Source organism: Oncorhynchus mykiss, chromosome 26 (assembly GCF_013265735.2).
Source record: "Oncorhynchus mykiss isolate Arlee chromosome 26, USDA_OmykA_1.1, whole genome shotgun sequence".
Taxonomy (NCBI): domain Eukaryota; kingdom Metazoa; phylum Chordata; class Actinopteri; order Salmoniformes; family Salmonidae; genus Oncorhynchus; species Oncorhynchus mykiss.
Window position 1 is genome coordinate 35,574,587 of NC_048590.1, and position 16,562 is coordinate 35,591,148.

At 41.6% G+C, this 16,562-nt stretch overlaps 1 protein-coding gene across 3 annotated transcripts in view; it reads right to left on the bottom strand.

Moving 5' to 3' along the window:
• Nucleotides 1–16,562, bottom strand: part of LOC110506723 (granule associated Rac and RHOG effector protein 1) — a 44,872-nt gene that overhangs the window by 12,172 nt on the left and 16,138 nt on the right. For 2 of the 3 annotated variants that reach the window (XM_021586543.2, XM_021586544.2), the window contains exons 2-3: nucleotides 6,363–7,734; nucleotides 463–675 (exon numbers count right to left, since the gene is read on the bottom strand). In XM_021586543.2, coding sequence (XP_021442218.2) covers nucleotides 463–675; nucleotides 6,363–6,851 — 702 coding nt within the window. In that variant the 5' untranslated portion in view covers nucleotides 6,852–7,734. The remainder of the gene's footprint in view (nucleotides 1–462; nucleotides 676–6,362; nucleotides 7,735–16,562) is intronic. The other variant, XM_021586545.2, reaches the window with a different exon arrangement.

Here is a 16,562-nt window from a genome sequence, read left to right on the forward strand (position 1 = left end):
TGTGACTCGGTCACACATCTGGTAGATTGTACATTTTAGAACAGTGTTGGGCCTAGATTTGTGAATAACTGCTTCTATAGGGGGGAAACTGACCGCCTCCCTCTTTGAAAACTACCCAACATTGCAGTGAGGCCCGGCCATGCCCAGCCCAGACATATCGCAGCAGCACATTCCAGCAGGATATCCAGCCCCGTTCCCTCCAGGGCTAACACCCCACATGCCAGGGCTTAACAGATCAATCAGGCCACTCATGATTCTCCATTCTGGCTCCACTGTACAGAACAAAGCTCCAAATGTGCCAGGGGGACTTTTATTAGCTACGGGATTAACCAGCTAGCTCCTCATAGGAATGTGTAACAGTCAGCTTGTCACGTTTTGAACACAGCCTATTTCCACCAGCTAGTCACACCAGGAAGCTCCTTGGAGAGTCCTGGGGGCGCCCTGGCCTCCATGTCTAAATACCTCGGCTGCACCCTTCCATGATCGTGAGGCCTCCTCCAGCTCCGTCAGGGGCCCAGGGCAGGAGCTCTGGGAGCGGACATTGCTGCGTCGCTCCTGGGCCTGGGCAAGGGCCTCCGCCAGGCAAGACTGGGCCACAGGCTGCACCTTCTGCAGGGCCTGGGATAGGAACTGGAAGTGCACCTGCATCACCGTCAGGAAGCACCGACCCAGCACCTGGAGGAGAGAACACATAACAAGATTCTAAAGGTTGTGATAAGGACAATATCAGGAGAAAAATAAATAAATAAAATCACACCCCTGACAAGATTACATTAGTGGGAGCCTTGATCATTCATCATTGTTTTCTAAGAACACCAGTTCTCAAAGCATACGGCCTTGGCATTCCTTGTTTTTCATTTCTCAGAAACTAACTTAAGTGATGTTGGCTTCAGTGACTTGGATGTTTAAATTCTCCTTAAAAACGATGATCTTTGTTAACCCTGTGAGTCCTCTTAAATCAGATTATCTAAATAGAATAACATGCATTGCATCAATTTACTGCTTTAAAGATGCTCCTCTTTTTTGAGGAAAACCCAGCTTGAAAACATGACATTATTTAACACAAAAACAACTTGTGAAGGGCTATAACCACAAAACAGTTCAAGGCTGGATAAAGGCTGCATTACAGTGAGCCACTGAAGAGAATTGTCTATTTAAGAGTTAGAACATTATGGAAAACATGACAGGCTAACATTGAACAAGGCTAGATGAAATAACATTAAAAAAAATTAAAAAGTATATCAAGGCCATGTTCTGCTTGTTAACATGCCCTCTCATTTTCCACACAACTCCACCAGTCTACAGTTCAATGTTACCCCAGCAAATAACTTTCTACCATAATTGGGAAGCGCAGTTTGTGTTATAAATCAGTCTACTCTGAGAGCCAAGGCCTAGCACTGTAGTCGTAAAGCACTAGCAATGCTTACAACAAAACAAAGTTTGTTTGCTCTTCTCCTTCAACTTATTAGTGTAGCAGATTTTTCCACATCGTGATGGCACCGTCCCAGACCCTGTGCAACGGGTGACTCATATAAACAATAAGGTTCACATTTACATAAGTGAAGAATTTTACAGCTGTAGGAGTCAGACATGTTTGTTGTCCAGTTAGCAAAAAGAGGAGCAAAACAAGAGCAACAGGACACCACAGCCGACTCACTGTGGTCACAGTGTTCTTTTTCAGGTACGTGCTGAAAATATATTTTGGCTGAGTTGTTAAGGACAGAAATATGCCGCCCTGTTTAAAAGCAGACAGGAACAACAAGGCTGGGATGTCCTCATTCTTTAACAACACATCATGGGGGCACAGACACCGACTAGGCCTATAGACTTACTGACCATTTCCAAGGCTTAGTCCAAACCCTTTAGAGCCCTCTTCAGCTCTGATTCTGAAATAGGACCAAATAACAGTTCACGTAAAGAAATTGGTTCTGAACCATGAGTTATGAGGGTGAGAAACGTGTGCTGCTTATGTTGGACTGCTAATCACAGTATAAACACTGGTAACACCTCACTCTCAAATGCATACCAAACACTGGCTCAATGAATAATGACATGAGATGGTCCCTCTTCCCTCATTTTCCTAATGTAGACTATCAAACAAATTGTAGGCTGTCAAGGAATTGAGTGGCGAACTGTTTAACATAAAATCTCTTAGCGGTCAAATTGAGTCCATTTGATCAGTGAATGTAACAAAAGCGCTATTATTACAGATTATGGTTAAACAATTTGAATGCTTTCTTCATTTCTAACATATTTTGAGAACAGTGTTTTCCCGGGGGTTTCCAGGCTAATTGCATTTTGGAACAGTCACACACAACCAAAAAGCCATGTGCGCATTAATATAATATGAAGAAATAAAACATTATCAACATTTTAAGCTAAAATGTTCTCATCAGCTGCATTGCTTTCTTATGTGCAGTGGTTGTATGGATTTGGGCTGTGTCATCCCAGAACTGTCCCAGTGTCTGTTTTGAAATGTAGACATATTGATCGTCCCAGGGACAAAAATGTGCCCTTAAATTACCAGCCCTGGAGGGAATTATTTTATAAAGATATAAAAAACTATTTGGTTGTAATTGTAATGTTGCAATATTTTATAGGCTAACAAAGGTGGCCAACCATCCTCCAGGAGAGCCTTAAAGGAGCAGTGCTGTGTTTTCAGACAGGCTTGACTACCCAAAGAAGCCAATAGACACGTGTCGCCAACATGGTCTGATTCTCTATGGTTCAAAAGATGGTAATGCATTTTGTTTTGCAAAGTCATACAATGATGTACAAATGGTGTTAAATACCATTTATTTATTTATTTTAAGTAACTTATGCTTTTGGACAAGTAAAAAAAGGCAAAAAAGGTAATGAATAGCTCTGCATTCTGAAAAGTGATGTAAAATGACTTATAATACCATTAATACTATTATTTTTGGACCAGCTGTACAGAACACTATAAAAGGACATGATTATCTAGCAAGAAAAATGTGAAGGTTGCAACAAAAGATAATTAATCACACATGGGGATAAGATTAAATTTCAAATCGGCTCATGGAAAATATGAGGAATAAAACTACAGGGCCAAGCCAACTTTTAGCCGCATACAGGGCTGAAAGGCAGGCTTAAACAGTGAGAAGAATGAATCGAACTCATCTTTCCCATTAACTAAGGACACATCTATTGTCTTCTTGAAGTGGAAATCATCATCATCTATCCTAGGAGTGAGAATAAAAACCAGATGCCTTTGTGTTTCATGATTTCTTCCTGTCTAATATACCTCTAATGCTGTTAGTGAGTGGCCCTCACCATCCTAGCCTGTCTTCTCTAGGATGGCCATTTCCAAAGGTAACATCTATTAGACCCTTTTCCAGTACACAACACACTGACGTCACGTACAGATACATGAGACTCTTGGCAGCAGTAAGAAAAACATTGCAATCTGCATCCATTCAATAGCCTAGATTTATGTTATTATTACTTCTATAAAAAAATGTTTTGGGGTTCTCATACTCTTACAATGACGTTTTGATTCTTGCTTGAACAGTCGCTAAGATTATATTTGGTTGTGATCTTTGCAAAATAACTAATTTGGGATGTAGCAGTTCGCTATAATGCTAACGCTCATTGATATAGGCTGTAACAAAAGCTAGCCAAAGAGCCATTTTACTGGTTGAAGTGCTTTTTAAGTATAATGCTGTTGATTTGCGATGACGACACCATTATATTAAGCAGGACATTCATTTGAGCCTTAAAATCCAATCATATTCCAAAAGTAGTTTGAAATGTACTCATAAGCGACATGTAAATGGGTTTTCTTTTTTGCCGTTCTATAAGAACTCCCCCTTGTTCTGCCACCAACTTCAGTGCATCGCCCTTATACGGTAATGTTTACAAACACAGAAAGGGGTCTATTAAACCAAAACAGGAAGTGCTGGTGCTAGTGTCCTGCATATCAAACATGATACTCATCTATTATTTTGACACAGATTTAATTTCTCTTAATTAAAGAAACCGGGTGACATTCGTTACATACAAATTCAATGTTGTAATCTAATAATGGCAGCTGTGAGCGTGGCCATAAAAATCAGAGGTAAAGGAGTAGTAACCTAAGAACACAAGACTGACCATGTAGTAGACACTTGATAAGATTCTTTCATATCAAGTAACAATTCAACTGTTGGGAGAAATTATACAGAATCCTTGAAGCCCGCTGAACTAGGTCAGATGTGTTTTTTTCAGGGGTGTTTCAGGATTGCTACTTGTGCAGTTGTCTGCCTGGCTCTGGCCCTGCCTGTACTGTGGTTGCCTCATGTTCAGAACCAGAAGATCTCAATTGCATTCTACTCATGCCTTCTTGTCTCTTTCCTTCTCCTCCAATGGGTTTTGAGAAGGAGACGAGGAGAGAGGATGCAAGGAATATGCAACCGAAATCTTCCCCAGGACTCCTGTCTGGCTGGCCTGATCGTCGCTCCCTCTATGGTTTCGCTCATACACCCAGTAGACTGCCCCCTAATAAACAATTACATTTTCATGCATATTAGGCAGCTGAGACACTGAGCAGCCAGGGTAGCCAAGCTCCAATAAAAACACACATTTTGTTTTCCACACTGACTGGACTTTGGGGGGGGGGGGGGTGATCCTGCTTCCTTCAACATTCCACAATTCTCCAAACTCAAAATTGCTTTTTTTGTTCTTCATACAGACCCAATTCTATCTTTTCCATACAACTGCCAAGATAAATGTTCATACACACACACACACACACAAATGGAAAAGCCCTTTCTGTCACAAATGTAGTAAATCTCTCTGGGGACATAGAAATGGCCAACTGAAGGTGTACCATGTACTTATGTGAAAAGCAATTTTACAAAAACAATATTTAGCTTCTCATGGAGGAAATGGAGGTTAAAAAGTGAATCCGTAATGATGAGTGAAACTATGATGCACATGGCCATTTTGGGCTTTGTCTTCTGTCTGTTGATAGATTCCTTCTACTCAACCAGGTCGGAATATCTTATTCATTCCTCAATTCCTGCACATTGGCAAGACTGAGGTAGAGCAAAAGCACACTTTTATTTGACAAACGCACTGTTGTTATTCACAGACGCTAGCTGAAGCCAGAGTGAGTCAGTGTGGCTGCCAGACAGTCCTGCCACAGTCTGAACTTTCACTGAGTTGGGCTTCCCCTCCTTTAATATTTATCTGTGCATATCCAAGACCACAGACTCAAAATGACAGATTGTGGTGCAAAAGTCTTTCCTGCTCTGGGCACAACCACATCCACTGAGGCCCTGCAGTCCCTCTCATAAAACAGCCCTGGCCTGAACATTCAGCTTTTCACTCACTGTCTGCCACTGAGGCCTTGCTCCCTAAATCTGTTTAATCTCCAGGATGAGAGCAAATACATCTCAAACATTCACTACACAAGAGGCAATTTGCTTGCTGCCTAAACAGATGTATTAAAAATAAGACATAAATTGGCATTCCTCAAGTACTATATAGGAGTGTCACTACCCTGGAACCTCATTTCTGACTGTCTAGGCAGTAGGCACAGCTGTAGCATCATCAGCACATAAGGCTTCTCATCCACAAATGCCAGTGAAGTCTAATATTCAGTTACTATTTTCCCAAACAAACAATGCAAAAAAAAAAAAAAAAAACTGAGCAGCAATTCACAATTGAGACATAAGCAACTTTGCTGGCCTGTAATAGACAGACCAATCACCCTGCATACTCAGACTGTCTCAGCATAAACGATGGTTCCTGCCCTCTTCTCCTATCCTCAGTGCTTTTCGCACCTCACCTTCAGATCCTAGCACCCGCTTAACATTGGGCACCAGGACCTAATTTCAGCCAAGACATTTTTAATCAAGGGGCCATACATTCTGAGAGACTTCAGCTGGGCATCTTAGAAGCAGCCTTAACCTTAGAAAAATGGAACATAAGAAACCAAGCAAAAAGTGCAACAAAAACAAAGTCTAGCAAAAATTCTAGTCTAGACCCTCATAACAAAAATTTGGTATTTAAAAAAAAAAAAGTTGCCTTTTGGCAAAACATGCTCTATTGACAGCAGGTGGGAGGAGGATGACAGGCTCATTGTAATGGCATAAATGGAACTGAATCAAACATATGGAAACCACGTTTGACGTGCCATATATTCCAATTCCAGCCAATACAATGAACCTTTCCTCCTATAGCTCCTCCTACCAGCCCCCACTGATTGACAGGGAAATGGATAGGCGAGGAATGGAAAAGACTCAACATGTTATTTTACAGGTAGGCCTAATTGTCAGTATAACGTAATAACTTTACTTTGACAGGTGTTCAGTGTGTGTCCAGGTCAGTAACTGTAACCCTGGCAACCCGTTAGTTACCTCTACATCCTGCAGGCTGAAGTCATTCTGGTCTTTGAAGTTGGCAGCCCCAGCGCTCAGCTCCATCAGCATCTTGGCGATCTCTGGCTTTATTGCTGCAGTCAGCCGGCTGGCCGCCTCCATGACATGTTCCTGCACGTCCTTAAGTTGCATAGCTGCTTTCGAGTAGTGGGAGTTCCTGAACACGCTGCTGAACAGGTCAGTGAGAAAGGCGCTGGCCCTGCAGAACACATTCAGTGCATCCAGGTACTTGGAGATGCCCTGCTGAATGTCGGCGACCGCAGTGGTGTTGGGGGGAGGTGGTTGGCAGCTGCCGGGCATGCCCATCCCGGTGGAGCCACCCATGGGGGAGCAGGTGGAGCCCAGGGGGGCGCTGAGGGTCCGGCTCAGCTCAGGCATCTGGTATTGCTGGACTTTCTGCTTGGACCCGCCGAGCAAAAAGCGCCGCTTGTAGTCCATTTTACTTTCCTGCGCACTACAACAATACATAAGTGTCAGGCTGACTCTGGAAGCTCCGGATTTCAGCCAACCAGAAGCTCTCTCTCTCTTATAGAATACAACAAACCAATAGTCCTGGAATTTATGTAAAAAGACAACTTAAGGGCTCCATCTGCCAGAAGCTCATCTCAAAATGCTTTGTAACTAACAGAGTGATGCAGAGAGCAGGGTAAAGACTTGCTAACTGAGTGTGATGTTTATGTGCAGCCCTGCTGCAGCTCACGGTGGACAGTCCCAGTAAAAATAACAGGCAGAAATGCACCTTTCCAAATCTGTATTTTCTGCCTCAAAGGGAGTCAATGGTTTATGAGAGGACAGATCAAAAAACTGAAAACACTCCACGATTCTCTCATTCCAAGACAAGATTCATGTGCATAACAAGTCCTTCAAAGAAGCAGAAAATGTCTTTGTATAACATGTATATAGTTTGTATATTTAGATGTTTTTACTGATATATCTTTAAAAGCTGTAAGCAAAAAACAAAAGCAAAGAATCTGAAAAGAAATGTGGCACTGGTCAACAGCAAGGAGTCTGACAAAAAGAGACTAAATCGGTTCTCCGGTAGGACAATGGTGCCTTGTCACTTCAATTCCTCTCTGCAATGGCAGCCTATTGGCTGTGTGTATGGAGCAGAGCGAGGGCAGACAACCAGTCCGTCAGAGATTCTCTTCACACTGTCTGTGGCGGTGAGCAGAAGCCAGCTGATAGGACTGCTGTTGGAAACTCCTCGCCGTTTCCTTCTGCTGGCTGAGGTAGTTATTAATCACTGAGGAAACAAAATGTGCTCCCAGATCTCACCGCTTCTCCTCCACAAAACGCAGATTAGAAGAGCGACAAAAGCACAAATGTATCTGTAAGGCCTCTATGTCATTTCCTAAGGGAGGAAAAGGGAGAAACAAAAGAAAGTTAATGATTTCAGAGGAAGGATGAGCTGTTTCAAAGTGCTGTTTTTTCCAATAAAACTTGGCAGTTGAGCCATTTCTTGGGAAGATAAATTGTGAATGCTTAGAAACTGAAGTAAGCATTTAGACTAAGGAATTACACTAGGTTTTGTGACAATATTGTGCAACTACGGACAGTAGCCCAACTCAACAGCAACAATAAAATCAAACAAGAGATAACAGAAGAATATTGATGGTTTAGCATAATCAGGTGTTAATTCTTGCTTCCATTAGACTAATTTCATATTAACCTTCATAAATAAATGGAGCATATCTGAAGAATTAACCCCTCTACAAAAAGGAAATACAGCCACAGACAAATGTCTGCAAGCGGTCATTGTTGGAAAACAGTGACAATGTCTTAACGGAACACATACAGTGGGAGTTAACAATATCCCCTTTCAAAATCTAAGCAGCAAATGTCCATAGAAACCCGTTTCTCCTCTTGGTAGTTTGTCATTATGCAAATAAGCATAATCCTATTTGCATATTTAGGAGAAACAAATGCCAGCATGTATCATTACCTGGCTTGAGAACAATGGTGATAATATGTCACAGTAGTGGAGAGATGTCCATGTCAATACTCAGAAATGTACCCGTTTTCTTTCTAGACGTAGGCCCTAGCTAGCATAAGGCTAGGAAATTCAGACCCACACAAGCAATTTGGCAATCAATACTAAAACATTTGCAATTGGTATCTGGGATGTTGCTGTACTGGTGGTTGATATTAGAATCCCCTGATGAGATCACACCTTAACCAGTTAGAGCTCTAGGGGCGCTATTTCATTTTTGGATAAAAAACGTTCCCGTTTTAAGCGCGATATTTTGTCACGAAAAGATGCTCGACTATGCATATTCTTGACAGTTTTGGAAAGAAAACACTCTGAAGTTTCAGAATCTGCAAAGATTTTGTCTGTAAGTGCCCCAGAACTCATTCTACAGGCGAAACCAAGATGATGCATCACCCAGGAATTAGCAGAATTTCTGAAGCTCTGTTTTCCATTCTCTCCTTATATGGCTGTGATTGCGCAACGAATGAGCCTACACTTTCTGTCGTTCGCCCAAGGTCTTAGCAGCATTGTGACGTATTTGTAGGCATATCATTGGAAGATTGACCATAAGAGACTACATTTTCCAAGTGTCCGCCTGGTGTCCTGCGTCGAATTCGGTGCGCAATTGCCAGCTGCTTCCACTTTACCATTTGATTCAGGGGAGAAAGCATGTGTCCAAGAACGATGTATCAATGAAGAGATATGTGAAAAACACCTTGATGATTGATTCTAAACAACGTTTGCCATGTTTTCAGTCGATATTATGGAGTTAATTTGGAAAAAAGTTTGCGTTTTGAGGACTGAATTTATGGATTTTTTTTGGTAGCCAAATGTGATGTATAAAACGGAGCTATTTCTAATACACAAGGAATCTTTTTGGAAAAACTGAGCATCTGCTATCTAACTGAGAGTATCCTCATTGAAAACATCAGAAGTTCTTCAAAGGTAAATGATTTTATTTGAAGGCTTTTATGTTTTTGTTAATGTTGCGTGCTGGATGCTAACGCTAATGCTAACGCTAAATGCTAACGCGAAATGCTAACTCTAGCTAGCTACTTTTACACAAATTATTGTTTTCCTATGGTTGAGAAGCATATTTTGAAAATCTGAGATGACAGTGTTGTTTACAAAAGGCTAAGCTTGAGAGATGGCATATTTATTTCATTTCATTTGCGATTTTCATAAATAGTTAACGTTGTGTTATGCTAATGAGCTTGCTGATAGATTTACACAATCCTGGATACAGGGGTTTTTTCATAGCTAAACGTGACGCAGAAAACGGAGCGATTTGTCCTAAACAAATAATCTTTCAGGAAAAACTGAACATTTGCTATCTGAGAGTCTCCTCATTGAAAACATCTGAAGTTCTTCAAAGGTAAATGATTTTTTTGAATGCTTTTCTGTTTTTTTGTGTAAATGTTGCCAGCTGAATGCTAATGCTAAATGCTACGTTAGCCATCAATACTGTTACACAAATGCTTGTTTTGCAATGGTTGAGAAGCATATTTTGAAAATCTGAGATGACAGTGTTGTTAACAAAAGGCTAAGCTTGAGAGCTAGCATATTTATTTCATTTCATTTGCGATTTTCATGAATAGTTAACGTTGCGTTATGGTAATGAGCTTGAGTCTGTATTCACGAACCCGGATCCGGGATGGGGAGATCAGAAAGGTTAAATGGCAAAATCAAAGTTAATCATACTGGATAAGCAAGTCCCACTGTGTAGCCCTATCTTTTATTAATTCTGTTGTGGAACGCTCCGAGTTAACACTCAGCCCCATCCTTACAGCTACAATGTTTGGGATGAGGGAGCAACTTGTGGAAAGAAAACAAGCCACAGCTTTTCCTCAGGATAACACCAAGACATCCGTCATTGCGTGCTGCTCAGACAGCCTGTGCATTGTACATGGCCTTTATCAACCACAAACATTCCACCACTGTTTGTATCTACAATGTTCCACTGATCTTCAAACGTTGCTGTCTTTCATAAACAGAGGGGTGTGTAGACAGCACCTGACAGCCTACACCAACAGAACAGACCCTGCCTTGGAGACAGAGGGGACCGGACATGCAGGGAAGCCCATGGACCTACCATGTCATGGGAGGCAGCAGCGGAGAGACAGACATCAAATCAAATGTACTTATAAAGCCCTTTTTACATTAGCAGATGTAAATACAGAAACCCAGCCTAAAACCCCAAACAGCAAGCAATGCAGATGTAGAAGCACAGTGGCAAGGGAAAAACTCTAGAAAGGCAGGAACCAGACTGAGGGGTGGCCAGTCCTCTTTTGGCTGTGCCGGGTGGAGATTATATGAGTATATGGCCATTAAGGCCAGATTATTCTTCAAGCTGTTCAAACTAGAGGTCGACCGATTCTGATTTTTCAACACCAATACCGATTATTGGAGGACCATAAAAGCCAATACTGATTTTTTTTTTTTTTTTTTAAATCGGCTGATTTTTAAAATTGTAATAATGACAATTTACCTTGGATTTACCTTGGATTACTGCATTCACGTAACTCCTTGTGGAGTGCAATGAGAGAGAGGCAGGTCGTTATTGCGTTGACTAGTTAAGGTTGCAAGATTGAATCCCCCGAGCTGACAAGGTGAAAATCTGTCGTTCTGCCCCTGAACAAGGCAGTTAACCCACCGTTCCTAGGCCGTCATTGAAAATAAGAATGTGTTCTTAACTGACTTTCCTAGTTAAATAAAGATTAAATAAAAAGGTGTAAAAAATATTATTATAATAATAATAATAATAATAATAATAATAATAATAATAATAATAATAATAAAATAAAAAACGGCAAATCGGCGCCCAAAAATACCGATTTTTATGAAAACTTGAAATCTGCCCGAATTAAAATCGGCCTTTTCCGATTAATCGGTTGACCTCTAGTTCAAACGTTCATAGTTGACCACCAGGGTCAAGTAATAATCACAGCGGTTATAAAGGGTGTAACAAGTCAGTACCTCAATTTCCAAGTGAGCAAACTGGTTCCAAAAACCATTAAAAAGGCCATTACACCTAATGTCAAGTTTAACAGTTCTCTCTATAACCAAAGGTAAAATGTCACTTCTTTTTTTTCATTAAAACAAAAAAAACATGAGCAGTCTACTTCAAACACGGTGCTTTGAGAGAGGTAGTCTAAATAGTGAAATGAGCAGACTCTCCTGTCTCTAAATCCCATTAATTACAGTGACTGCGGTAACTGCCAGATGCCCAACACTGCCTGCTGCTTAAAATAGGGAAATTAAGGTTACAGGAGTAAACAGGAAACAGGAGCTTGACTAGCCAGGTCCAGCCCAAGGGTCCTAAATCCTAGAAACTGCAGAAAAGGGAAGTTACATCAGAGGTCTTTGAATCCAATAAGGAAACTGTTGTGAAATACAGTAGGACTCCGGTCATAACAAAGGAGGCAGAGCCAGCCAAGTATTGTGATGAATAAACAAAGCCAATATTGCCGCTGATATTCTCATTTTGACTTATCAAGCCATGAAGTGTAGGCTGTCAGGTTTGTTGTACTGACTCCAAAGTGAGTTTGTGGGTCTTGGTGTCCTGCTGACTGGATCAGACGCCCAGCCAGGCGTCACACCATTAAACTGTTCAGTTTGTGTCCATGTGAAAACACTGCTGCCATGTCTGCCTAAGGCCTGGCTAAGATGAGCAGGCCAGGCACGGCACCAATATTGATGTGACACGTCCCACTATCCTTTCTCTATTGGCAGCCAAGCTTCTTGTTCCAATGCGTAAAGTATTAGAGCTTACACCCAAACAAACATGTAATAGGAGGGTCCCCAGTCTGTGCTGCTGGCTCAGCGCCCAGTTTAACATCCTTCCTTCGGCAGTGTGCACTCAGGGCTAATGTTAGCTCTGCCTCCACCACTCACTGTATCTCAGCTGCTGCTACTTGGACAAGGAGCTTAGGTTTCCGGGAGCAAGCTCTCTGTCGCCAGATACAAAATGAGCTCCGAAGTATGATTTACCTGTGCTATATCTTCGAGGAATTTGTCAGCACTGAAATGTAAAAGAATGACACAGGCAGCATATACCAAATGTGTATCCATGACTCTTTTCAAAAATCAACTACTAAAAGGTAGCCTCATGGTGGTGGACGGGGCAGCGGTTCCTCAAGCTGACAGCTCCTTCTGCCACTGAGGCACCAGGGCACTGACAGCAGGGTACAACCACAGCTTCCCTTCACTAGACAGCACCGTACCGCTTTTAGGACTCAAAGTTTCAGCTCAAAAATGTCCTCTACATCTGTTGCCAATGAAGAAAAGGAATGCTTTGTGGATTCAAACAAGAACACTTCAAAAACAAGTAGAGACCATTTCAATCCCATCATACCCTTTTATATAGTCTGTTCCCCATTTCATTGATACTATAAATGTTTGTTGAAGTAGACTATCTAAAGGTAATGGGTATCGACCTAAATATGCAACTAATACGACAAGGAAAGCTTTTCAACAATTAAAATGAGCAGGAAAACTATGAAAAAATAAGATATTACTAGTATTTTGTAGATAAACATTCTTACACAGTCACATTGTAGATGGATGGCATATGGGGTAGCCTAGCCCCAGACTCCGAGGCAGCAGACAGGCCAAGGGTCAAGACAATTGCTGCAAGCAACTGTGTGACAGAAGCAGAGCCAGGCTCTGCCTGCCCAGAGTACACAAGGAGGGCATTGTGGCAAGCACCGGCCTCCTCCATACCACCACACAGAGAGAAAAGAAAAAACACCCTCAGCCAGCTGCAGCAGGATTCTCATAGAGAAAGGGCACAATATGGTCTATAATTTGAATGTTTATCTTCAAAATACGTAGTATGCAGGAGAGTCTCATTCTGAAATTAGGTTGGCTAACTGGCTGTACACTAGTAGGCCAAGATATTATAACATGTGATATAAGAAGCTTATGTCTGTAAAAATAGCAGGCTGGCTGCTGAAACAAAGGAGGGGATATGCTCGGAGACCAAAAAGGTCTGAGGCTCCTAACTATGTAAGCTTACATTACGTCGCCAACAGTGCACTTGTTTATATAGCTCGAAGGACAAAATGTTGGCCCTGGTGTTCAATCGTTTCCTAGACAAGCCATAAGGAGATGCTCATTTTCAAATTGTTAACTAAAATGTCCTACTGTAACTTTCCTTATAGGTTTCACAATTTTGACAAACTGGTCTAGGTGTTGAGTAATTATTTGAAGGCAAAATGCAAACCTATATCGTACAAGCGGTAACTTCAAACCAACAACCACTTACAGGATGTATGAAGAAACCAAAATGACTTTAAAAAGGATTCCTACAGTTCCCTACGACTGAATTATAAAAATAAACAAAAATCAGAATAGAGGAATGCTCAGATAATCTCTTCTCAATGGTAGTCATGAGTAAAGCACAAACTGTGTTGGGCATAGATAGAAGCACAACGCCCAGCCCTGCCCTGGAGACTACAGTGACCTGACTCGAGCAGCTTCCAATTCAAAGCCTTCTCCTATCTACAGGTCCGTTTCAGCAACAGGCTAATAGCGAACGCGGCTCACATTTCACAGACCTCTCCAGGCACAGCATTGGAAGAGGGAGCGCTGCTGGCTAGCCTAGCGGATGTAGTTTTAGAGTTTAGAAGACGGAAATGGCTCACTTAAGAGTAAGGTCAAAGGTTTCATGATTTGCCAACCACCATTTTATTTTTAGCCAGGACAAAAGTAAGACTTTTCTATTCAACTCCAGGAGTGGACAGGATATTGGGTTCCTAACGAAACAGAGCCCATTTAGTGACTTTCACAACAGATTTCCCATTGAACAAATCTGATATATCATTCCTCTCACTACACAAAATGAGAAACCTACTGCCCCTTGGTAAATAAACAGTACACTATGTAGCCAATACTACCCTTCTCACAACTGTTACCTAGCAGACTCAGTACCATGATTTACAGATGACAAACATCTACCATTTAATTTGTACATGATGTGCATACTAACAGTGAGTAACTTCATTGACAACACTTCCATTCATCACACTGGGGATGAAGCAAAACAAATAAACGAACATGAGTGAAACTGTAGTCGGTCTCAGATCGATTGTCGGGGACCAAGTTACCCTCCCCTTTCATCTAAACCTCCCGTATTGACCATCCTGCTTTTAGGGAGAGAGTGTAATTTTGTACATGTATGAAACTGCGAGTTTGACTAACTCTAGTCTAATTGCTTAAGGTGTCCAGGGTCCTTCCCAGGATCATTTGTATGTAGAAGGAGGACTGATAAGCTCAGTTATTTTCCTTTTAAAAAGGAGTGAATGAAAATAAAAATTATGCCTACACCATCAAATTGACATTTCCACCTCCAGAAATGAGCCCAATAATATATTGGTTAAAAATAAATACATTAACATGTTGGCCACGCATATAGCCTATGCATGCGATTAGCAATAAACAGCATCACCTGTAGGCCAACTGATGCAGCATAGTAGCTTAGCTATAAATACATAGAGATGGATAAGCCCCATGCTTCAGCCCATTTACCCCAATGCACACTTATTATTCATAATTAAATTATGATTAATTACTATTCCATCCACTAGATTTTATTGGTTACTATTACAAAGTGTGTAATTTAAGAGCGCTGTGCCAAACGAGCTCGGCCACACCGACAGCGTCATTGCATTTTGGTACACGAGAAATGCATTAATGCTGCATTTGTTTTGCAGAGGCAGTGCGTTCTGTGTGGTGCATACGTTGGATTTATCAAAACACATGCGTCAAACTGTATGCATAGACTGCTTGACAGAAATGGTAGCAGAAGGTAAATGTTGAACATTTGTTGCACACATATCCAGATGCTGCTACGGCATACTATTTTGCGCAGTGACGCTAATCAGTCTGATTAAGGTATAAACCATGCTTAAAACTCCAGTTGTAACTGCATTTCTAAATTGATGCTGCAAGCAATTTTTAAGAGTAAAGAAATAAACACAGTAACATTTAGGGATGTGCCCCAAAATATATTTAATAAATTCAGTTTAAAACATACACTGCCTTCGGATTAAGACCCTTCGACTTTTTCCACTAAGTTACAGCCTCATTCTAAAATTTTTCTTTTTTTTTCTTTTTTTTTCTTTCACCAGGTAGGCTAGTCGAGAACAAGTTCTCATTTGCAACTGTGACCTGGCCAAGGTAAGGCATAGCAGTGTGAACAGACAACACAGAGTTACACATGGAGTAAACAATTAACAAGTCAATAACACAGTAGAAAAAAGGGGAGTCTATATATACATTGTGTGCAAAAGGCATGAGAAGGTAGGCAAATAATTACAATTATGCAGATTAACACTGGAGTGATAAATGATCAGATGGTTATGTACAGGTAGAGATATTGGTGTGCAAAAGAGCAGAAAAATAAATAAAAACAGTATGGGGATGAGGTAGGTGAAAATGGGTGGGCTATTTACCAATAGACTATGTACAGCTGCAGCGATCGGTTAGCTGCTCAGATAGCAGATGTTTGAAGTTGGTGAGGGAGATAAGTCTCCAACTTCAGCGATTTTTGCAATTCGTTCCAGTCACAGGCAGCAGAGAACTGGAACGAAAGGCGGCCAAATGAGGTGTTGGCTTTAGGGATGATCAGTGAGATACACCTGCTGGAGCGCGTGCTACGGATGGGTGTTGCCATCGTAACCAGTGAACTGAGATAAGGCGGAGCTTTACCTAGCATGGACTTGTAGATGACCTGGAGCCAGTGGGTCTGGCGACGAATATGTAGCGAGGGCCAGCCGACTAGAGCATACAAGTCGCAGTGGTGGGTGGTATAAGGTGCTTTAGTGACAAAACGGATGGCACTGTGATAAACTGCATCCAGTTTGCTGAGTAGAGTGTTGGAAGCAATTTTGTAGATGACGTCGCCAAAGTCGAGGATCGGTAGGATAGTCAGTTTTACTAGGGTAAGTTTGGCGGTGTGAGTGAAGGAGGCTTTGTTGCGGAATAGAAAGCCAACTCTTGATTTGATTTTCGATTGGAGATGTTTGATATGGGTCTGGAAGGAGAGTTTAGAGTCTAGCCAGACACCTAGGTACTTATAGATGTCCACATATTCAAGGTCGGAACCATCCAGGGTGGTGATGCTGGTCAGGCGTGCGGGTGCAGGCAGCGAACGGTTGAAAAGCATGCATTTGGTTTTACTAGCGTTTAAGAGCAGTTGGAGGCCACGG